General features: G+C 40.9%; 1 protein-coding gene across 3 annotated transcripts in view; it reads right to left on the bottom strand.

Annotated features, from left to right (window-relative positions):
• Positions 1-25,745, bottom strand: part of LOC144511874 (TBC1 domain family member 22B-like) — a 322,468-nt gene that overhangs the window by 200,646 nt on the left and 96,077 nt on the right. For all 3 annotated transcript variants that reach the window (XM_078242287.1, XM_078242286.1, XM_078242288.1), the window contains one exon: positions 24,219-24,289. In XM_078242287.1, coding sequence (XP_078098413.1) covers positions 24,219-24,289 — 71 coding nt within the window. The remainder of the gene's footprint in view (positions 1-24,218; positions 24,290-25,745) is intronic.

Here is a 25,745-nt window from a genome sequence, read left to right as displayed (position 1 = left end):
TTTTCCTTCCCTTTAATCATCACGATCAGCAATGCCTGCACCCTCCATGCCTCATCCTCTGTAGTTCCCTCTCAAAATTCTATCACTCCACCTGTCTTTCAGTCTATAAGACCCTTTATGAGACTTGTCTCTTTGGCCAAGGTCGCTCCCATTGTTGCCTTCTTCAGCGCAGCATACATTTTGTTTTGTCAGATTACACCCTTTTAAATAACCAGAAACATGTTTGTGTTAAAAATGCTTTATAAATCAAAATTGTTGTTAAATTCCAGGAACAATAATGGTCTTCTGAATTCTTGTAATAAATAACATGGGGCTGGGGGGTGGGGATTCTCTAGCCTCTCCATGGTGTTTTTCCACAGCAAGAGGCAGTGCGCCATTAGTCGGTCGTGGGGTCTTCTCGTCCCGTCGCTATCAATAGAACTTCACATTCACAGCACCCTGCACTGCCGGGAAACCCACGGCAGGTGTGCATCATCACTGGGACCAGAAGATCCTGCCAGCGTGGACAGCTGGAAAATTCCGTCCATTATGTTTTGTGGATTGCCAGAACAGAATACATAATCATAGAGTCATAGTGATACAGGAGTCCATTCAGTCGATAGATTTTATATTGGCTCGCAATAGAGCAATCCAATTGGCCCGGATTTTATTTGACTTTCTATCCCCATTTCAAACATGAAAATGATTTATATTTCGTTTGAACCCTCTCACTCAGCTAATTTTGGGGAACTATCTAGCTTTCTAAGAGCCATCTATTGATGAACTTGCTTTCTTTTTCGGATTTCATCGTACAGACTGTTTTAAAGCAGCATACACAGCATCAGTCCCGTTATCCTAGCCATTCTACTAATGAGTTCCAATATCAGGTGGTCCTTTTAACACACATACGCAGTTCTTCTGTTTGTCTATCTTATCTTACTTTTTCATGATAAATGGAAACTATGTTTTTTCTCATTGTTTGGATTGTTACAATGGCGAGTTTTCTGTGCTTCACATTGTTTGATTCCATCTTTGTTTTAATCTACTCTTACACTTCACTTGTTCATCTACATACATTACATAATATTTAGCACTGGGTACCACCTGAATGTGAACACAGTAATACTCCAAGAGCCATAGAAAATTTAGCAGGTGTCAGTCATTTTGTCCCACCATACCTGTCCCAGATAGGCTCTACATTGGACTGTCTCCTCTGACCCAATTTCCTTGTCTACTCCCTGTACCATTAACTTCAATGGTTAAAAAAAAAATCTTGTTGCTGGTTTGCTATCATAATTTGCTTTCACTGAAGACAAACTTCACCCCAAATGTGTTACTTGTCTGGAAACAGCAGAATTACTTTACATACAATACTATCAGAAAGTTTTGAAGTTGTCCCAAAAGAACAGTGAAAACCTTAAGCGTAACAACATTGGAACAGAAAAAATAGATGCTACTATGCCGTCAAGTAGCTATATCCAGTTACTAACCTTACATTGAAATCGCTTAATTTATGTTTATTTAGACTATGTAGATTCAAATAAAAATCACAATTGACTTGAAACCATAAGATGTATGTAATTTAGTGTACAGTCAGATCCCAGACAGTTGGTTCATTGTAACACTTGTCGCATACTTTCTAATCTGTATTCAATGCCAACACATTATCCATTTGTAGCAATGAACAACAACAAAAGGAAGTAGGGAGAAATGATGAGAACTGAAAGGTACAGATCGTTGAAACATGGTTCATTCACCTTCGGGACCTTAATATTATTGTTAGCATGAAGGTCAACACTAGAAATGACTGACTACTCTCAATGGATTTCCACTAAGAAAAGGACCATTGCCAATGAGGATAAAGAATTTTTCCCTGCGGCTGTATTATCAGAACCTAATTTATCCATTTAATCAGGTTCTTACTAAAAATAAAGTTTCAAATATAAGTGTCGCCATCAGAACCTCTTTCAAATTAGCTAATTCGAATTAAGGCAGCTGGAATAATATCTGTACACTTAATATCAGTGCTTTCAGTTTCAACTATTCAGTTCACAAATTCAGCTATTGAACAAATTAATTCAGGTTGTTCAGTGACAGGGCTCAATAGTTCCTTTAAGTCAATTTCCATCATCAGTGCGACAATGTAAAGAAAGTATTCAAAGTAAAGAAATGCAAGAACATTAAAATGAGAAACAAAACTCAGACTAATTTTTAAAAGCACTGATGTTAACAATATTCCTCGAGGATTTCAGATCAGACAGGTAATAACGAGGCTGCGTTTGAAGAATAAATTTACAGTTATTAATAACAATTCTAAACCTGCCATTTTTAATTTTCCAAATTTTGAAATGAGTTGCTGATTATTCATTGTTCTGTCTTGAAATTGCTATTGTTTTGAATGAAGCAACATTTCCTGCGGAACTTATCAATCCTCCAACATTGAGTGACCCTTTCATTGCCATTTACTCTTTGGAACTTGACTTCCCTGTCTCATCAATAATACATCTCAAGTAGAAGCTCCATAAGGATTCATGTTTCTTTAATTCCCAGGAATGGCTGTGCATTCAAAAATTTACTGAAAATAGCTGCAATAAGTGCAGAATTATTTTCTTGCTCATAAATAAGCATATTATGTAACATAAAAACATAAAATAGCTACAGCACAAAATTCCATTCAACCCGTCATGTTTATGCCAGCCCTTTGAAAGGGAAACACAAATAGCCCCCACTCCCCTGTCCTTTTTATGTAACCTTACAATTTCTCTCTTTTCGGGTGCTTTCTAACCATGACTGAATCTGCTCCCACCATAATCCCAGGCCGTGTATTCCAAATACTAACGGCTCACTGCGCAAATGTGTTACTTTTGTCAATCATGTAAACAGTTTCCATTTCATTTTAAGGGGTGACCCTGAGATGGCGGGACTGAGGTACAAGGAGAGATTGAGTTGGTTAGGATTATATTCACTGGAGTTAAGCACCAGGGTGCGGGGGGAGGGGATCTCATAGACACAGGATAGATACAGGTAGGATGTTCTCGATGATGGGAGAGTCCACAACCAGGGATCATAGTCTAAGGATACCGGGTAAACGTTTTAGGACTGAGATGAGATGAAGTTTCTTGACACCGAGTGCGCCACGCCTGTGGAATTCACTACCACAGATAGCAGTAGAGACCAAAACATTGTATGTTTTCAATAAAGAGTTAGATACAGCTCTTGGGGTGAAGGGGATCAAAGGTTTGGGGGAGGGGGGGGGGGGGAGAGAAAGAGAGAGAATCAGGCTATTCAGTTGGATGATCATAATGAATGGTGGAGCAGGCTCAGAGGGCCAGATGGCTTCCTCCTGCATATACTTTTTATGCTTCTATAATCCAAGTTAACAGTTAATCATCACAACCATGCTTCAAACTATCCATAAGCAATGTCACAGATCACGGACAATGTATAAAGGCATGAAGACCAACTGACTTGTCACTTAATTCTGATGTTCATATAAAATACATAATTCAGGTCCAACCAAAATACTATAAAATACAATGCATACAACTGTATTCTTCAACTGAGACGAAAACTCTGAATTTGTGATCAAAACATTCCGCTGCTAATTAACAGTGGTGTAAACAGACTTTGACATCACAAATGGCACAGACATCTATTTAGAGCTGTATTATATCAAGATTGTTCTATTATGTACACACAAAACAATATTTTAGTCAGCATTAAAATAAATCAAATTCCATTCAGTCATTAAATTACATGTTTTCTTCGAAGACTTATTACTGAATTCAAAATTAATCTGCTAGAACACCTGCACTGCACCTCCCATGGATCATGAACATGAATTCAGTTAGTTAATTCAATCAACTATGACAGCATAGCCTGAACAGATTGAGAATGAATTTGGACTGCGTCGGTAAAACCAAGCACATTCATAGTGAATCAGCAACCCAATTTTATTTTCTACTGTCTTCAATGGAGAAAATAAGGTACATACCATTTGAAACAGTCTGATGTGCTACAAGTGTGTTTTGCACTACTAGCACAGTCCAATTTGACCCTCATTGATTCCACAGATTTTAACAGACGCAAATCAAGTTAAAAAGGCCAAGCTCACATGGGAAATGAATGTCTTTATGTGTGAGCACAAATGCACCGATACATAACCTCCACCATGATTGCTTTATCATGTCTGTCCTTAAATTCGCACCATACAGGGAAAACTCAGAAGATTCTGAACAGATTATCATTTACAGCACAGAATTAGCTACAAATTAAGTGGCCAAACAGATTATGATTAGGATTATCATGTCAATTTGTCCATTCCAGTAATTTGATTTTAAATATAAATGCACTAATGAAATATAACTGACTGCCTCTTTCAGCGACTATAATCACTGATTAAATATTACAAATAAATGTCATATTCACAGATATCAATCTATCAAATAAAGGTCAAAAAAGTCATCAGTCTCCATAAGTAATTCAACAGGCTTGAGTATATCAGCATACTGGGATAAACAGCATGGCTTTTGCTGACTGAAGTACCCATATCTTAATTCTACAGCAGCAAGCAATGCTTTCCCCCCCCACCGCCCCCAGAAAGGGAGGGTTCTTTTAAAGTTAATTGCCTAAAGAGACTAGCATTATGCAAGCACCACTGATTATAGGCCTACAGTCAATGGCACTCCAATGTTGAGCACAGTAAGAAGCCTCAGTGTTAAAGTCCAACAGGTTTATTTGGTAGCACAAACCACAAGCTTTCGGAGCGCTGTTCCTTCATCAGGTGAGTGGGAGTCGTGTGTCTCCTCGAATGTCTCTTGCTGATCAATGAGAAATTAAGGGGAATTAAATAAAATCACAATTTTAACATTAGAGCTGGAACTGTACCAAGCACAAATTCAAACCCATGAGACAGTCAACTAGGGGTGGTCTGAAATATTGTAACTTCAGTGAATTCAGGATTGAGCTTAATTACACGACCGTCATATATTGATACATACCCAAAGCCACTTTCTACCGAATCAAAATTGGCGACAGAATGTACCATTGGCCATCAGCCTACATCTGTCAAATACTCTACTTTTATTTGACAAACGTTAGATTTGATTTATTGTCACATGTACTGGGACACAGTGAAAAGTATTCTTTCTTGTGCGCTACGGTAGGGGCGGCACGGTAGCACAGTGGTTAGCACTGCTCCTTCACAGCTCCAGGGACCGGGTTCGATTCCCGGCTTGGGTCACTGCCTGTGTGGAGTTTGCACATTCTCCTCGTGTCTGCGTGGGTTTCCTCCGGGTGCTCCGGTTTCCTCCCACAGTCCAAAGATGTGCGGGTTAGGTTGATTGGCCATGCTAAAAATTGCCCTTAGTGTCCTGAGATGCGTAGGTTAGAGGGATTAGTGGGTAAATATGTAGGGATATGGGGGTAGGGTCTGGGTGGGTTTGTGGTCGGTGCAGACTCGATGGGCCGAATGGCCTCTTTCTGCACTGTAGGGTTTCTATGTTATACATGCAAAACATACTATCCATAGAATACACAGGGGAGAAGAAAAGGATAAGGTGTGGAATACAGTGTTGCAGTTACAGGGAGGGTAAAGGGAAATATCAGCTGATATATGGCCTCTTTCTGTGCTGTAGGGTTTCTATGATTTCTATGATATGATAGAACATAGAACATAGAACATAGAAAGTCACAGCACAAACAGGCCCTTCGGCCCACAAGTTGCGCCGATCACATCCCCACCTCTAGGCCTATCTATAGCCCTCAATCCCATTAAATCCCATGTACTCATCCAGAAGTCTCTTAAAAGACCCCAACGAGTTTGCCTCCACCACCACCGACGTCAGCCGATTCCACTCACCCACCACCCTCTGAGTGAAAAACTTACCCCTGACATCCCCCCTGTACCTACCCCCCAGCACCTTAAACCTGTGTCCTCTCGTAGCAACCATTTCAGCCCTTGGAAATAGCCTCTGAGAGTCCACCCTATCCAGACCCCTCAACATCTTGTAAACCTCTATCAGGTCACCTCTCATCCTTCGTCTCTCCAGGGAGAAGAGACCAAGCTCCCTCAACCTATCCTCATAAGGCATGCCCCCCAATCCAGGCAACATCCTTGTAAATCTCCTCTGCACCCTTTCAATGGCTTCAACATCTTTCCTGTAATGAGGTGACCAGAACTGCGCGCAGTACTCCAAGTGGGGTCTAACCAGGGTCCTATAAAGCTGCAGCATTATCTCCCGACTCCTAAACTCAATCCCTCGATTAATGAAGGCTAGTACGCCATACGCCTTCTTGACCGCATCCTCCACCTGCGAGGCCGATTTAAGAGTCCTATGGACCCGGACCCCAAGGTCCTTCTGATCCTCTACACTGCTAAGAATGGTACCCTTCATTTTATACTGCTGCTCCATCCCATTGGATCTGCCAAAATGGATCACTACACACTTATCCGGGTTGAAGTCCATCTGCCACTTCTCCGCCCAGTCTTGCATTCTATCTATGTCTCGCTGCAACTTCTGACATCCCTCCAAACTATCCACAACACCACCTACCTTGGTGTCGTCAGCAAACTTACCAACCCATCCCTCCACTTCCTCATCCAGGTCATTTATGAAAATGACAAACAGCAAGGGTCCCAGAACAGATCCCTGGGGCACTCCACTGGTCACTAGGATTATTCAGAAGGATTATTCAGAAGTCTGATGACTTCTGATGACTGATGATAGGATTATTCAGAAGTCTGATGACAGCAGGGAAGAAGCTGTTCTGGAGTCTGTTGGTATGTGTTCTCAGATTTGTATCTTTTTCCTGATGAAAGAAGGTGGAAGAGAGTATGTCCGAGGTGCGTGGAGTCCTTGATTATGCTTGCTGCTTTCCTGAGGCAGCGGGAAGTACAGACGAAGTCAATGACTTGTGAGATGGACTGGGCTACATTCACAACCCTCTGTAGTTTTTATGGTCTTGGTCAGAGCAGGAGCCAATCCATGCTGAGATACATCTGGATAGTATGCTTTCTGTGGTGCATCTGTAAAAATTGGTAAGAGTCATAATGGACATGCCAAATTTCCTTAGCCTTAGAGGTGTTGAGATTTCTTAACTATAGTATTGGCATGAAAGTTCCAGGATCTGAACACCTGGAAACTTAAAAGCTCTTGACTATGTCCACTTCATCACTGTTGGCATAGACAAGGGCATGTCTTCCACTATGTTTCCTGAAATCGATGACTAGCTCCTTCGCTTTACTGACATTGAGGGAGAGACTACTGTGTCGCACCATTTCATCAGATTCTCTGGTACTTGTCCCAACATTCTTCTTCGCTGTTCTTCTGTAGGCTTTGCCCATTTTACTTGGGGCCTTCTGTCAGTCACCTCTATCTTGTCCAATCCTGCTTCATTTAAGACTCTTAACATTGCATTCGGTCTTCTGCCTTCCTCTTTTCCCGGCAGTCCCATCTCCATCACTCACTCCACTGCATTTCCTCTCCACAATACTTGAACATGCCATTCCAATCTCTTTTCAGCTACTTTCTTTCATGATCCCACTATCTTCACTGGCCCCCTGATGCACTGGATCATTATCTTGCCCTAATTACCCCATACATCCATCTCAGCATCTGCATCTCATTCACATCAGTCATAGTTCCTTCTCTTGATGTTGCCCATCAGGATTTTGCCTAGCAGCAACAGTCACAAGAAGTTAAGAACAAAGAGAGCAAAGAAAATGACAGCACAGAGACAGACCCTTCGGCCCTCCAAGCCTGCAGCGACCATGCGGCCCGTCTGAACTAAAACCCCCGACCCTTCCGGGTACCATATCCCTCTATTCCCATCCTATTCATGTATTTGTCCAGACGCCCCTTAAAAGTCACTATCACATCCGCTTCCACTACTTCCCCCAGAAGCAAGTTCCAGGGACCCACCACCCTTTATGTAAAAAACGTGCTTCGTAAATCTCCTTTAAACCTTGCCCCTCACATCTTAAACATATGCCCCCTAGTAAATGACTCTTCCATCCTGGGAAAAGGCTTCTGACTATCCTCACTGTCCATGCCTCAATCTTGTAGACTTCTATCAGGTCACCCCTCAACCTCTGTCTTTCCAGTGGTAACAAACCAAGTTTCTCCAATCTCTCCTCATAGCTAATGTCCTCCATATCAGACAACATCCTGGTAAATCTTTTCTGTACCCTCTCCAAAGCCTCCACATCCTTCTGGCAGTGTGGCGACCAGAATTGAACACTATATTCCAAGTGCAGCCCAAGGTTTTATAAAGCTGCAACATGACTTGCCAATCTTTAAACTCAATGCCTGGCCGATGAGGGCAAGCATGCCGTATGCTTTCTTGACTACCTTCTCCACCTACGTTGACACTTTGCAACTTGTGTACCTAAACACCCAGATCTCTCTGCCTATCAATACTCTTAAGGGTTCTGCCATTTACTGTATATTTCCCATCTGTGTTAGACCTTCCAAAATGCATTACCTCACAATTGCCCGGATTGAATTCCATCTGCCATCTCTCTGCCCAAGTCTCCAACCAACCTATATCCTGCTGCATTCTCCGCCGTTCCTCATTGCGATGTGCAATTCCACCAATCTGTGTCATCCACAAACTTACTAATCAAACCAGTTACATTTTCCTCCAAATCATTTATATATATTATAAACAGCAAAGGTTCTAACACTGATCCCTGAGGAATACCACTAGTCTCAGTTCTCCATTCAGAAATGCACCCTTCCACTGCTACCCTCTGTCTTCTATGACCGAGTCAGTTCTGTATCCACCTTGCCAGCTCACCTCTGATCCCATGCGGCTTCACCTTCTGTACTAGTCTGCCACTAGGGACCTTGTCAAAGGCTTTAATGAAGTCCTCGTAGACAAAATCCACTGCCCTACCCTCAATCTTCACCACTTCTTTGAAAAACTCGATCAAGTTAGTGAGACACGACCTCCCCTTCACAAAACCATGCCACCTCTTGCTAATACATCCACTTATTTCCAAGTGGGAGTAAATCCTGTCTCGAAGAATCTTCTCCAATAATTCCCCTATCACTGATGCATGGCTCTCCGGCCTGTAACTACCTGGATTATCCTTGCTACCCTTCTTAAACAAAGGAACAACATTGGCTATTCTCCAATCCTCTGGGACCTCCCCTGTAGCCAGTGAGGATACAAAGATTTCTCTCAAGGCCCCAGCAATTTCCTCCCTTGCCTCTTTCAGTATTCTGGGGTATATCCCATCAGGCCCTGGGTACTTGTCTACCTTAATGTTTTTCAAGACCCCCAATACCTCCTCCTTTTTGATCTCAACAAGACCCAAACTTTCTGCACACCCTTCCCCAGAATCAATTTCCATCAAGTCCTTCTCTTTGGTGAATACTGATGCAAAGTACTCATGTAATACCTTGCCCATTTCCTCTGGCTCCACGCATAGATTCCCTCCTCTGTCCTTGAGTGGGCCAAACCTCTCCCTGGCTACCCTCTTGTTTTTTATATATGTATAAAAAGCCTTGGGATTTTCCTTAATCCTGCTGGCCAATGACTTTTCGTGACCTCTTTTAGCCCTCCCAACTCCTTGCTTAAGTTTCTTTATACTTGCTTCATGTGTTCCCAGCCTCCTAGCCATGACAAATACTTTTTCTTTTAACTAGGCTCACAATATTTCTCATTATTCAAGGTTCCCAAAACTTGCCATACTTATCCTTCATCCTTACCGGAATGTGCCAGTCCTGAATTCCTATCAATTTACACTCGAAAGCCTCCCATATGCCAGATGTTGATTTGCCTTCAAAAATCTTCCCCCGATCAACATTTTTTAGTTCCAGCCTAATATTATTGTAATATTAAGAAGGCCTGAAAGGCAGAAATCAGCCTAGCAACAGGAACAACCAGCATTTCCAGAGGTATGCAAGCCTCTAAAAGTGATCAGGGCATTCCAAAGGCACAAAGATGATAGACCCCACAACCATCTTTCAAAAAGGGTCGGTGATAAATTAATTCTACATAATTCAGCTTGTACTTTTCCTCTCAGATCATCTTTGCTACATAAATTTTGCTTCAGTTGGTGGACAAAATAACTTTAGTACAGAAATTCCAGTTAGTCACTCTCCAAACCCTATCTCCCCAGGTATTTACATTTGTACAAGATGTAAAAGAGAGCTGCACTAATACAAGTCCACCGAATAATTCATCACCTCGTCCATATTTGGCAGAAAAATGGACACTTACAACCTAGAAAATATTCACTCAAACATACATGGATTTAGACAACCACAATCTTCGAGGACCAAAATATTAAAAAAAAACTAGAAACCACACGCACACTGGTCCACCCCAACTCCTCAGCAAGGATGGTGCGAAATATACAGTTGACAAGAACATGACTGACGACCACACTTTCCCACATCAACGAAGATCCAACCATTTAGCCTCAACAATATGGCTAGAGAATTCATCAAGGGTCAACCCTGACAACAAACAATCTGCACAAATAAAGATAAACTGGACAGCTAGCCTGTCATCGTGTTGATTTAGAACAGAATGGTCATTCCATATATTTCTAGCTGATAGACTAAGCATTTGTGTACCTTCGTATTCTCACTCATGTCAGCTAATGAAACTAATAGATTTCACAAGGCTAGCACGTATTATTCATCTATTCTGGGAGACACCAAGCAACCACTGAATAAAGACAAATTGACCTGATAGTCACACATAGTTATAGATCATTACTTTTGGGAGATTTGAAGTTGTAGTTAATCTCTGCATATTTAGAATATACGTGCTTCTTCAGTATTTTTGAAAGTTTGAGTTACATAGTGATGTTGAGGGTTAAACCTAAATTTACATGTGAAATAACAATTCCAAAAGTAGTTTAAAAAAACTGCAGAATAAAACTGACCAAACAAGACTGCTTTATAAAAATGATTTTCACTTTTAAAACATGTTAACTGTATGCATCAGATATATGCAAAAATTACATAATGACAGGCATTCAGTATCTATTCTGTAAAATTTCAACCCATGCGTATAGATTGAAAATATCATTGCATTATGAAAATGACAACTTGCATTTATATAATGCCTTTAATGTAGCAAAACTTTTCATGGCACTTCGCAAGAGTGCAATCAAACAAAGTTTAATGTCAAGCCATTCAGCACCTTGAAGGGAGAGAGTTAGACAGAGACCTTTAGGGAGGGAATTTAGGTCTCGATAGCTGAAGGCATGAGGCATGACCACCAATGCTGGAACAATGAAAATTGGGCATATGCAAGAGAGCAGAAATGGAGGAATACAGAGATCTCGAAAGGTTGTAGGGCTGAAGGAGGTTGAAGAGGTAGGGAAGGGCAAGATCATAGAAGGATTCAAATACAAAGATGATACGTTTAAATTTGAGGCATTGGCAGCCTGGGAGACAATGTGCATCAGCAAGTATATGGGTGATGAGTGAACAGGATTTGGTGCAAGTCACAATCCAACTTTTGGATGAGTTGAAGCTTAGAGGATGGAAGTTTGGAAGCACAATACGAGTTTAAGAAAGTTAAAGTAATTATCCTTAGTCCCTGGATTATTTAAGACTTATTCTTGGGCACAGCCTCAGGTTATTGGCTCAAATTAGGCAGAATTCCAACACTGTACATCAGTATGAACAGAGTAATGTCTATAATAAGCAAAGCATCTCTATTCTATTGAAGGTCAATGGGAAAAAATTAAATAAACTAGAAAGGAATTTCAGCTGTGGAAATGTTTCTTTAAAAAAAACACACCTATAGCAAAAGTCGGCAGAGTGGTTAGCACTGCTGCCTCAGTGCCAGAGACCCGGGTTCAATTCTGGCCTCAGGTCACTGTCTGTGTGGAGTTTGCACGTTCTTGCAGTGTCTGCATGGGTTTCCTCTGGGTGCTTCAGTTTCCTCCCACAGTCCAAAGATGTGCAGGTTAGGTTGAATGGCCATGCTAAATTGACCCTAGTTTCAGGGAATTAGCAGGGTAAACACGCGGGGTTACGGGGATAGGGCCTGGGTGGGATTATGGTCAGCGCAGACTCGATGGGCCGAATGTCCTCCTTCTGCACTGTACGGGTTCTATGAATTAATATTTTTCTTGACTAGTTAAAGGTTGACATGCAAACTAACTTGTGAAAGAATCCCAACAACTGCATCTTTGACATACTAAGAACAAAGCAGTGCCACAGAAGGCATCAATTTGAACCAAGTGCCAATAAATGCACTTAATTCAAGTTGGCAGGTAACTGCCCTCACACAAACTAAAACCACAATGAGACATGCACCAACATAAGTAAATCTATTCATCCTTTTCATTCGAACATTTGCAGAGAATTGCCCCGAGTGTAATAAGCTTGCAATCCCAGTTCTTCCCTCCAACCCCCCCATCCCACAAAAAAGTAGTTATAGTGTGAAAACAGAATTTTATGGTGCACATTTTGCTGAGATTTATCTTCATACCTTAGGGGCAATGCCACAAGGCACACTGGCATAAAGTATGTAGTATTTAAATATCAATAGAATCCTCGGTGGAATACACTGTAATCTGAAAAAAGTAGAACCTTCTAAATTAATACAGTGTTCTGGTACTTGTTGCTGTCGCATTCTACTTTCCTCCAAAGCACAGGTCTTTCAACAACCCAGGCACAGAAATTGTCAGCAAATATGTTTCTCTCCATTTAAGCATCACCGTGAAGTACAATTGCAGACAGTTCTATTATGTAAAGCAAGAGTTTTACAATGGATTAGAAACGATTTCACAAGAACTCACACATCTGCAAAGCAACTGAAATGAACTCTCTCAAGTGCCTAAATGGAAGTAAAACTATTCCACAATTGAGCAAAAGAGGCCATTAAAAAAAAAGCAAATTGAATATTTCAAACTTACTGCAGGAACTCTGCATGTGTTTGTATGTGTATAACAACATCTACTCATTGACCTTGTCAAGATAATCATGCTGTAGTTGTTGGAACGCATGCTGGCAGAAAGCTCAACTGCAGTTGCAGGGTTGTTTTGTTTCATGCACTCTGCACACCTTCTTCCCTTGTGATGCTGCTTTACCTTTCTGTCAAATAAATCTTCCAGACCAGGGATGATTTTGGTATGTGTTAACTCATGCTGTTCTAATCAAAGCACCAAATACTTTACTAGCCTTCGCTTGTCACCACTAAAACCCTTATTGATTAAACTTCTGAAGGCTGGCTTTTTGACTGATGCTACACCGATTTATACAATCTGATGCAGTTCCCTACATTATCAGCGCTGGAAATTTACTTTGCATCGTCGGAAATGGACCAGTAGGCAAAACAACTCATAAGTTTACGAGAGCTTTCCTTTGGTTAAAAAAGGGGAGATTAAATCTTCGATAGCCATCATCAGTATTGTAATAGAATTAACAATTAGCTAAGAAGCTGCAGAATATATCACAAGGTCATTATATGATTAAATAAAAATACAAATATTTCACAATTATTTGCTTCCATGTATCATATCTATCCTCGTCTTAAATTATAGTCACAGCTTTGATTCATGACACAAAACCAACATCACAAAGCCAACATTACAGCCTGCTCACAATGGACATCAGTTTCATTCAGATGAATACGTAGACTATTGTCACTAGGATTTAAGTAAAGCTAAACAAAAGACATGCATTATTTATACTACATTCATTTGAACTGCAGAAAAAAAAATCCAACAACACAAGCCGGGTTCAATTCCTGGCTTGGGTCACTGTCTGTGCAGATTCTGCATGTTCTTCCAGTGTCTGCGTGGGTTTCCTCCGGGTGTTCCGGTTTCCTCCCACAGTCCGAAAGACGTGCTTAGGTCCCCGTGCATTGGCGAAAATTCTTCCTCAGTGTACCCAAACAGGCGCTGGAGTGTGGCAACTAGGGAATTTTCACAGTAACTTCATTGCAGTGTTAATGCAAGTCTACTTGTGACACTAATAAATAAACAGGAGATTTTATCCTTCCAAATTTAGAAAGGGGGGGGGGGGGGGGGAACACTCCACTGTTTTGGAGTTGTGCCTTGCACAAAGGAAGATGGTTGCGGTTGTCGGTTCCAGAGCATCACTGCAGGAGTTTGTCAGGGTAGCATCCTAGGTGCAATCATCTTCAGCTGCTTCATCGTAAGGTCAAAAGTGGGATGTTCGCTGATGACTGCACAATGTTCAGTGACTCCTCAGATACTGAAACAGTCCATGTCCAAATGCAGCGAGACCTGGACAATATCCAGGCTTGGGCTGACAACTGGCAAGTAACATTTGTGCCACACAAGTGCCAGGCAATGACAGACATCTCCAACAAGTGCGAATCTAACCATCGCTCCTCGTCATTCAATGGCATTGTCATCACTGAATTTCAATATCAACATCCTGGGAATTACCATTGACCAGAACCTGAACTGGACGAGCCATATAAGTACTGTGGCTACAAGAGGTCAGGGACCTAGAAACTTGCAACGAGTTTCTTGCCTCCTGACTCCCCAAAACATGTCCATTATTTACATGACACAAGTCAGGAGCGTGATGGAAAACTGCCCACTTGCCTCGGTGAGCGCAGCTCCAACAACACTCAAGAATCTGGACACCATCCAGGACAAAGCAGCCCACTTGATTGACACCCCATTCACAAACATTCACTTCCTCCAAAACCAACACAATGAGAGCAGTGTGTGCCATCTATAAGATGCACTGCAGGAACACACTAAGGCTCCTTTGACAGCACCTTCCAAACCCACGACCACTACCAGCTGCAGCAAACACATGGAAACATCATCATTTATAAATTCCTCTCCAAGTGACTCACCATACTGACTTGGAAATTTATTGCTGCTCCGTCACTGTCGCTGGGTCAAAATCCTGGAACTCTCTCCTTAACAGCACCTACTGCAGCGGTTCAAGAAAGCAGCTCACCATCGCCTTCTCGAGGGCAATTAGGGATGAGCAACAAACGCTGGCCAAGCTAATGACATCTACATCCCATGAATAAAAAAGTTGCCCGCATCTCTTTACCACTTCCAACACCACTTTCTTCTGCAATACCCATGAAAAAAACTCCCCTTCAAGATACACAAACAAGAAGTCTGATGAGATGCTGCTCCAATGGCCAAGAGTAAAGAGGAGTAGGCCAGCAGGGTTGCAACTGTTAGCACAGAAGTCCCACGAGAAAACAGTAAAGAACGAGAGAACAGTCTATAGTTCCCTGAAGCTGGATTTCCATCTTTGAAGCAGGTAGCTTGAGTCAGGAAATTTCCCTACGCAACAGGCCCACCTCATAGAAGGTGGCCCAGCAGACCAAACGCTTGCCCCCTGAAATGTCAATACAAGATAGAGTTAAGCCCAATCCCTGGGAGCAGACACAACGTAGCCACAGAGACAGCTAAGATCCGAGGCGGGTTGTGCATGCCTTGGTTCTCTGGAAATATTCCAGTTGTTTTCTTATAGGTTAGGCCCTCGAGCCTTCATCCCAAAGACCCCCTAAATCTCCAACACAGTCCTATGCCAACTCATACCAACTACTCACCCCAATGGCACCTCATACCCTCCATGCTAACTCATGGCACTGCCATGCTCATTCATCCAGTATATACTCTGTACGGAACCAACAGACCACATAGTAATAATGGCATGTACTGCTGTTGCTACAACCCTGTAAAGTACAAGTTAACCAGACCTTTAAAGTATCAATAACAGAATCTCTCAGCACTTGACACCTCTTTACTTTGTAAAACCAATGTCGAGGCATTGAAAAAATAAAAAGTAGCTTATTACAAACATCATAAAAGTTGTCAATCCTCTCTGCACAGTTCCCGGACTCCCGTAAAAGTGAGCTTGTTGTTACAGATACAGAGAAGATGCTCTCAAAATGTTATTCCCATCGTTTGTGGAGCATTTGGAAGTCATGTCATTATCAATGCCCATGCACAAACAATCTATAGTGAATATCACAACTGTAAAGGGGTATACACTCCCTATTGACTCTGCAATATTTATGCAAACAACACAGCTTGAATCGATGTAAATTACCGCATTGGGAGAAGTTGTTCAGTTCTGTTTGCTTATGCAGTTGGCACAGACTCTTTAATAGACTGTGTGCATATATTTTATTTACTTTGTTTAAAGACACAACCAACAATACAGGTCTAAGTTAGACTGATGAGCAACTTGAAGCTAGTGGTGTTCCAATGTTCTTGCTGCCTCTTGCCTTCCAAGTGGTTGAGGAAAGTGCTTTCAAAATAACCTAGACAAGTTATTCCAGTGTATCCTGCAGATATAATGGACAAAAGGGCTTCACTCTCTTAATGTGTACATGGTGTCAGCCCACAAAAATGGTCATAGAACATATGGACACAGATAAGCAGCTAATTAAGCAGGCTGCTTTGTCTCGGTGTGGGTGGATAGTATTAAGTGTTACTGCAGTTGTACTCGACCAATCATTGGAGAGTGTTAAACTTAGAAACATGGAAACTAGAAGCAGGAGTAGGCCATTCAAGCCGGCTCCGCCATTCATTTTGATCATGGCTGATCATCGAATTCAATATCTTGAAGCCCCCTTCCCCTCCATATCCCTTTAGTCCCAAGAGCTATATCTAATTTGTGTTCTGTCACATTTGTGACTTGTGATTTGTACCCCTATATTTCCTCTGAGCACTGAGTAATAAAATCAAAAATGAGTTTATAAAGAATGAGTTTACAGTTTTGTTACATATAGCAACCGAGAACATCTTCCCCAACTTTCGTACCAAGATGCAGATTTGAATTATTTGTTAGTTCAGTGGGAAAACTGTGGTAACCACTGGTCAATATTTTACTCTGCCATGATGTAAGCAGTATCTCGTTTCTAAGAACCAAATGAGAACAGCTGCAATCAAATCATCAGTTAGTGGCAACTAGTCGCACACTGTTGTTTAATTGGAACATCTGAAATCACAGCTGTACTTAGACTAATGCACATGTTCATCACTCAAAAGCAGAACAGTAGCTTAAACAGTCGGATCAAATTCTCTTTGAAGAAGCTTCCATACCACACCTAGGCAAAACTAATATTTAGAATGTTCAATAAGCTATTTATATATTTTTTGAGACAATGTACTGTGTCTAGTGTGAAATATGTTTCACAATCAATAACTCTGTTACAGTTCAACCCTTTTACTGCTTCAGAAATGCTTCTGCTTGTATCTGGCTCATGGTTGTATGACGACTGCATAAACAAAAGGACTAGACAATTCAATAACATGACATCAAACAGAGCTGAGAATTACTCAAATACAAAGACCAACATTATACTGTGCAAGGTGCTCATGAGAAATACATAAAACATTAAATGAAAAGGCTATCTTTAGGTTAAAAAAAGTCAAGATTCATAAGCCTGACCATGCTGAAGCAGAAAAATGAATCACCCAAGAAACATTTATTGTTCAATCACACTTAAAAGATAGCACTACATCAGAAACTCCACATTATTAGACAGACACCAATAAATCAGCGCAGAACAACAGGGGTGATAATCAGAATTGACTCAGATCATGTACAAACTAGTGGCTTCACACTTTTTTTATAGTTTAGAATTAGAATCCAACCCCCCCCCCCCCCCCACCCCCACCCCCGCCACCCACCCATACCCGCAAAGCAACTGGAATTGTGCGGCTTTAAAGAGCATGGTTATGGCAGCACTGTACATGGGGAACAGAATTCTGTTCACTCTAATGGAGGAAAGAAACTGGAAAGTTAAGGTATCTTAGGTCCACATTTCAATTGCAATGTGCAACACAAGATTATCTGATCACTAAATACAGCATGACTTTCATGACCCTTTCAAATGGTTTGTAAACTTATACAAATCCAAAAAGCAAATCCAATGGAACAGCAACAATTCTTCACACACACCTTCGATTTTCCCTTTCTTGAAAAATCAAACCATAATTTGTCACCCATAAATACTTGGATTTAGAATGGTTATCACAACTATCAACAGAATTGTTTCCTACAAGTACACATTCTATAATGATTTGCCACTTTGTGATTCTAATGTCAGCTTCTAGCCTTTCCTTCCTCCTCTCAATATTACAAATTAAAGCTACAAATAAGGGAATCATTTTCCATTCCATTATCAACAATAAAACTAGTGAGGGTACAGAATGCATAAGGTGCATTCATAATGCAGAATGCATAAGGTGGGCGTCTAAAGTGGTGCAACTTTTAATACAAAAATATTTACTTTTTCCCTTCTGCTTCTTGTAAACATTTGTTCCTGGACCAGGGCAGGAAAGAATCCAGCCTGCTCCCAAAATCTCTGCCAATTCTAACTGTCCAGTCACTAATAGCAACCAAAAATAATTAGTTTTCCAATATATCTTAACATTCTGAAATACTTAAGACTTTGAATGTCACCAACATTAATACCATTAGCAATATTTTTCAAAGGCAAAGTTAATCATAAAGAATTATTGGTATTTGTTAGAGGACTTCAAAATACTCTGGGATTTAAAACACTAATAAAGACTATTAGAACAGAGTGGATTAGCTTAGGATAAGAATCACAGATTGTCTTACACATATTTTACAGAGATACTGTCTGCATAGTAACACATATAACCACAGTTAGAGAATTTAAACATGCATTTCTGAAAAGTGTTTTATTGAAGAAGCATATAGCTTGACTAATGGCACACGGCTCTCAGGCACCATGGGAAAATAGGCCGGTAAAGTGAACCACATTCCTTATTACAATACACACATAGAAGCATAACTCTTATCTGCATGAGTACCAGACAGCTCAATGAACGAGACATTCATTGAACAAGGACACCAGACAACTAATGAAAAGACCAAGTATTCTGCCAGATAAGAGTTAGGCCATGGGAAAGTCAGGCAGAAACCGCGAGAACTTATTGTTCCCATGCCATCAGAGGATATCTGTAATTGACCAAGGTATATGCCACTTAGTAATAATGATTGACCTGTACTAATGATTGTTGACTCATTTCCGACTGGGGATGTCGGGCGCCAGTGAGCGAGTAAAATGGCTTTTGGAAATTGTATAATTATATTGCCGATGTGATGTAACTTCAGAGAAGTGTTGGATTGCCCAACACTTCAATGCTTCTTTCCCACCGTACATTGGTCAAAGAAGAAACATCTTTCACCAGGATGTTGTGTCACGAGTCTTTGCATTAGCTAAAGTTAAGCTCAATACTTCATCTCTGAAAAAACCCTCAGTGTTCCTTCATTCTATTTCTCTGGGGCTTTTTGAAGCAACTGCCAATATCATATAGTAAATTTAGTGGGAATGGTTTGGATACTGCCGCAGATAGAGCACTAGAAAAACCAATCCCACTAAATAGTGCATTTTCTTTCAGTCTGTTAATAAAGTAAACATGGACAACAACATCCCATCAGAGCCAAGAGTAAAGAGGACCAGCCCTAAGTAAATGTACCTGCAGTAATCACAGCCTCACTATATACAAAATCTCTGATATAGGAATTTACCCATCTTAGACATTTAAATTGATTACATAGTTCAATTGCGATAATGATCAATTCTATCATTAAAAAAACTTGCGTTGTAATTCCCAGCCTTATATTGTTTTCTTAGAATTTCTTGCAACATGTACATTGACACCATAAATGCAGACAGCAACAGATTATATAGACTATTTAATCTTTTTAAATTGGTCTCCATCTATAAATTCCCAAATGTTTCTGCATGTGTGCATTAGCTAAAAGCAGATTTCTGCACAGTTCTCAATTTTAAAATACAGAATGTGTCCTGTTTCCAGGGATCCCAGAATGAACCATGGTACACTAATAATGCCACTGTGCTCATTATATCATGATATACATATACAATACGCACAGCACCTTTAATGGCACAAAAGCATGCATTCTCAGGCTCGACTTTCAGAAGAAAGGTGGAAACATTAATCTATTAAAGTCCAAGCAAATTCAGTCGATAGCCCAAATGATGACAATATTTTGCTGCCAACTACTGACCCATAGAGCTTATACCGTTTGCAACTGCTACCAATTTACATTTCAGTAAATACAGAATAAAACGTTCCACTAAGAGATACAGATCTTGGTAGGTCTGGAGCTTAATCATTGACATCCTGAAATCCATGGACTGGGGTGGGCACAGCAAGTCGTCTCACAACACCAGGTTAAAGTCCAACAGGTGTATTTGGCAGCACGAGTTTTTGGAGGAGGCAGTGATCCGAAAGCTCATGCTACCAAATAAACCTGTTGGACTTCAACCTGGTGTTGTGAGACTTTATCCTGAAATCCAACATTACACATTCCATGCATGAATAAATATGAATGTTGAGCTTTATTTATTCATCTTCTAAATGTTTCATGACAATATTAATACTTCTATTCAGCCTAACTGTACAACACTAGCCTCTGGCTTGTTTTAAGGTTGAATGTTTCTCAAATTAATCTCATTTTCCGCAATTTTCTCTGAATTTATCCTGTTTATGGGCCCCATTTCCCTCTGCAAATCTTCTTTTTTCTGCTAAAATTAAAAACAGAAAGATGGATTTTTAATTCAGAAATAACATGCATTACAATCTTCTCATTTAACTTTTATTTCTTTTTGATGTCCATCCACTTTCTCTCTGTAGATAATGACTCATGTTGACTAACTCAAATGTCAAGGTGAAAAAGTGTGGCTCAATGGAAACATGTTATGACCACAGATGTTTGTGTCCTCAATGTACTATTTAACAGGCAAACTGGTGTATCCACAATGACCTCTAGTGTTTAAAATTAAAAACAGTTTTTGTGGCACTGACTGCAGTGTTTTAGAAAACTATTGTTTTAACAGTACAAAACCTGGCAGCACCCAACAATGCATGACTGTCAAGAAAAGTTTCGGTTTTCAGCTGAATACATCGTTACAGACATGAGAGGGGAGGGGGGTTAATTTAAACAGCACAAATTTCTCCTCTCACCATCAATCCTTAAACAAAAAGGTGTTTTTGATTTGCTTTCCCCCCTTTATAACTGATTTCCCAACCCCTCAGATCTGGTGTGATCCAATTTTCTATCAATAACTCCACGGCAAATTCGAGATAGGATGAACTCAAAGGGTTAGTTTATTTGCAAACACTCAAAATGGGGGAGGAGCAGCATTGCCCTATTATTTCATATAGTAAAAGAGGGACAGCGGTATAGAAGATTTACAATGCAGAGATCACAGAGAAAGGAAGTACTGTTTCACATGGATGCAGAGTCCAGAATTAAAGTCCAATGAGGTGTTCCTTCAGAGGTTGATGAGCTGAAAATCATGCTGCATAATTAATTTATGCTTCATGGTGAGATGAACACGCAGAGATGAATCAATTGTGTAGCCGATGGTACAGAATTCCTAGTACAGTGTAGATTTGGTCAAGGTGTTCAAACCTAGGCAGAGTCCTTTTTGTGAGGCTTATACGATGATAAACCATGGACAGAGCTGGCAGTTCCACGAGGCAATATACCAGTTTCACAAACTAGACGTCCACGTCACATGACTCCCGCCTCGCCACATTGTCTTTGAGAAGGGATAGATATTCTTCATCTGGGTCCCCGAGCTGGTTAAATGTCTCAGCCGTCAAGATTTGAAAGAAAGATTGTCCTAGCAGACGAGTAGACTCCGCTTGGCCAACCTGGGTTTACGACATGCAGATTGCCTTTGTTTAGCACTCTGATTTTGCTCTCTGCAGCTCACAGGGTCTTAGCTATGAGGAGAGATTGGGTAGACTGGGGTTGTTCTCCTTGGAAAGACGGAGAATGAGGGGAGATCTAATAGAGGTATACAAGATTATGAAGGGTATAGATAGGGTGAACAGTGGGAAGCTTTTTCCCAGGTCGGAGGTGACGATCACGAGGGGTCACGGGCTCAAGCTGAGAGGGGCGAGGTATAACTCAGACATCAGAGGGACGTTTTTTACACAGAGGGTGGTGGGGGCCTGGAATGCGCTGCCAAGTAGGGTGGTGGAGGCAGGCACGCTGACATCGTTTAAGACTTACCTGGATAGTCACATGAGCAGCCTGGGAATGGAGGGATACAACCGATTGGTCTAGTTGGACCAAGGAGCGGCACAGGCTTGGAGGGCCGAAGGGCGTATTTCCTGTGCTGTACTGTTCTTTGTTCTTTGTCTTTGTTCTTTGTTCTTCAGAAATAACTAGGTGCCAGTTTGTTTGGTATTGTCATGGTAGCTCCTTTTGTTCAAGGGTCATGTACAGACAGACAGACAGCTTCAGCAATTTTAAAAGGTTTTGGTCCAGTTTTTAAAATTTCAGTATTAACCACAAGGATATCGATATTTATTTTATAAAAATGATAGAGTGAGGTCTTAGACCCCTCACAATGTGCGAACATATGAAGAGTGATAAGACAATTGAGATCAAGAGCAGGCAAAGGCATGCTAAAAATGGACACACTGTCACCTCGTGAGTTAACATGTACCAGCCTCATGTCCTGCTGCCAGAGTCAAAGGGTCACAGCAGCAAGTTGCCCCTGGTGGCGATCATAGCATGCGAAGAAAAGTACTATAGACTAGTACTAAAATTAACAAGGAAAGAAATTTGATTCATCCTTCCAAACAAAAAGGTCCTCATCATATTATCCAGCTTTTAATTCTCCATTACTGCACCTGGAAGTCTACTCCATGTGTTGGTTACTTTGGCTGGAATCGTCCGGCCCCTATCCTGAGGAACTCCAGCAGCAATATCTTGTGGTTGAGATAACAACCACAACCATCTTCCTTTGTGCTAGGCATGACTCCAACCAATGGAGAATTCTCCCCACCCTCTCCTAATTACATAGAATCACTTTGTGCGAGGACTCCTTGATGCCACACACAGTCAAATGCTGCCTTGATGTCAAGAGCAGTCACCTTGCCTCTTGATTTCAGCTCATGAACTGAAGTGATTTCATCTGGAATCAGCTCCTATTCAATCATATAATTAATGAGTGCATTTTTCTTTGGAGCATAACATTTGTATTGCATAGGTTTTAAAACTAAAGTTTCAAGATCCTGGAGATTGTGAAATAACTTTAGGGGATCAGAATGTTATCAAATCTTTCAATTCATTCATGATATGTGGGCATTGCTGGCAACATTTATTGCCCATTCCAAATTGTTCGAGAAGATGGTAGTAAGCTGCCTTCTCATATCATTGCAGTCCATGATGTGAATGTGCGCCCACAGCAATGTTAGATAGGAAGTTCCAAGGTTTTGCCCTGTTGGTAATGAAAGAGCTGTGATATATTTCAAGTCAGGAAGGTGTGCGACTTGAATGAAAATTTGCAGGTAGTGATGTTCAAATGCACCCACTGCCCTTGTCCTTCAAGTCACAGGTTTGGAAAGTGCTATCTAAGTAGTCTTGGCAAGTTGCCACAATAGAAATTGCAGATGGTATGCACTACAGACGGAGTGCACGAGTGGTGGGAAATGAGGTACTAATTGAGTAGGCTGTTTTGTCCTTGGTGATGTTGAGCTGAGTGTTGTTGGTGCTGCACTCATCCAGTTAAGTGGAGAGTATACCATTACATTCCTGACTTGCGCTTTGTAAATGATGAAAACATTTAATGAATCGGGAATGAGTCACTTACTGCAGTAATCCAAGCCTCTGACTGGCTAACAGCACAGAATTTGTGTGGCAGGTTCCATTCGGTTTCTGGTGACTCCAGGATATTGATAGTAGCAGATTCAATGATGGCAATGCCATTGAATGTCAAAAGGTGGTGTTGAGTGTCTCTCCCTTTTTGGAGATGATTATTGGCTGACACTTGTGTGGTGTGAATGTTACTTGCCATTTATCAGTCCAGGGCTGAATGTTCCCCATTTCTTGCTGCAACAGGCATGGACTCCCCCATTATCTGGAGAATTGTGAATACAACTCAACACTGTGCAATCACCAGCAAACATGCCCACTTATGAGCTTATGAAGGGAAAATCATTGCTCTCTGTCCAAAGCTAGCATGCCAAGCTCATTTCTGCAGTTAAAAATCACTTAAAAACCACCCCTTCAGACGTGAAATACTATTCAACTCTGATCGGCAATAACCAGAAAAGGAATTAGAACTTAATATATATGACCCCAAAACAGCAGAAGATTAAGCCTTTACATTCATAGCTCATCCAAAAATGAAATACTTACAATTAAATAAGGAAGAAATTAAAAGTCACAAATTCCATCTTTGTCTTTTCTTGCACATAATTATATTGCAGTTAAATCACTTACCGACAGGAGTCTCCACGTAACAGAACGAACTTCTCTTGGAACACCAGACCAACTGTACTTTCTTAGTTCTTCTGTAAAAATAAAGTAAAAGAAAAATTAACATAATTGTACAATACCTCACTAGCCAAAACTAATTTCAGTAATAGTGCAGAATGCTATGAATCCACATACAATTTTTAAAAAGTGGTTTTTCCCAAAATTATTTGAATGATACCCTTCTCCACACCAAAAAGAACTTCATCGGGCAACATTAAGCAAGCCTGTTTCCAGTACTCTGTTGCACAGAACTAGACGAAAGCTCAAATTTGGCAAAAAACAAACATGCTATGGATTTGTGAACGCCAACATTTTAACTGATTAACCCTTGGGAGGATTAAAGGAGCATTTATTTTCTCTAAATGAAAGTGTTCCAGTTTTGCTCATGCTAAATGAAGCAATGCACAGTTTAACGATGACAAGAGTTTTGTGTCACGTTACACAAAATATATTATTCACTTCTGTGCTTATTGAGATCTGTCCCTTTAAGGCCACAACATCCAAATGTCAATGTCTAAGTAAATACAGCCTGAGGACAGAGCTTAATTACTATTTAATTAGGGAGGATTTTGGATAGGCAGATAATTATAATTCTTTACTCCACATAAGTATGAAATTACTTCATTTCAAACTGAACAGATTGAAATTTATTTTAGGTGAAATGTTCTCTGGTATTGCATGTTCTATAGCATTTCTACAAATAACTGCCCAGCACAATTTCAACCCAATCGGATAGAAAAATGAAGGTAGCTGTGTGAACACGGTTACCTCCAAAAACCTTATTCTTCATCTATTTTTTTTTAATACCATCAGTTCTATGTCAAGGTCTCATTCATGTTTTTGACTGCTGACCATTGCAAATAAACAAAAACATTAATTTGATCCTCCAATGTGCCTTGGTGGTTGAGTGAATGTGACAATCTATCACAGAATATAGAAAGGGCAGAAATCCACTCTGGTGAATTCCACAGCAGTAGGCAACAGTGGAACTATATTATGGTGGTTCTACACCAGTGTTATGCACTTGAACAGGAGTTAAAAACAAAATAATATTCAAAACATATTGGGACCGATCTTACTGGTTCACCATGCCAGTCGATCGACGCAGTGAGCCAATAATTCAGTTCGCACCGAGTGTGAATCTATTTGGCCTCGCACACAATCTTCCTCACCCCATTTTGCTGGTGAGATTGGCTTTGCACCTAGAAAGGGCGCAAAGCCAATTTGCATGGGATTGAATTACCGCTGGCCCCCACCAGGGGAGACCAAGTGCCATGGTACTGGAGGCATGGCCAGACATTGTCCACCAGGCAAGGCCCACCTGGCAAACCAGCTGCGCCCGGTTGGGAAGGACAGGTGATGTGTCAAGGCTACAGCACATGGGAGCTCATGGATACTGCTGTTATACAGGGCAAACACTTCTGCAGTTAGTGCCTGTGTTTGAGGAGCTTCGACTCAGAGTCATTGGGTTAGAGGCTGAGCTGCAGACAC

This window comes from Mustelus asterias, chromosome 25, assembly GCF_964213995.1.
Source record: "Mustelus asterias chromosome 25, sMusAst1.hap1.1, whole genome shotgun sequence".
Lineage (NCBI taxonomy): Eukaryota > Metazoa > Chordata > Chondrichthyes > Carcharhiniformes > Triakidae > Mustelus > Mustelus asterias.
The sequence above is the reverse complement of the archived record's forward strand: the minus strand, read 5'-3'. Positions and strand labels throughout refer to the sequence as shown.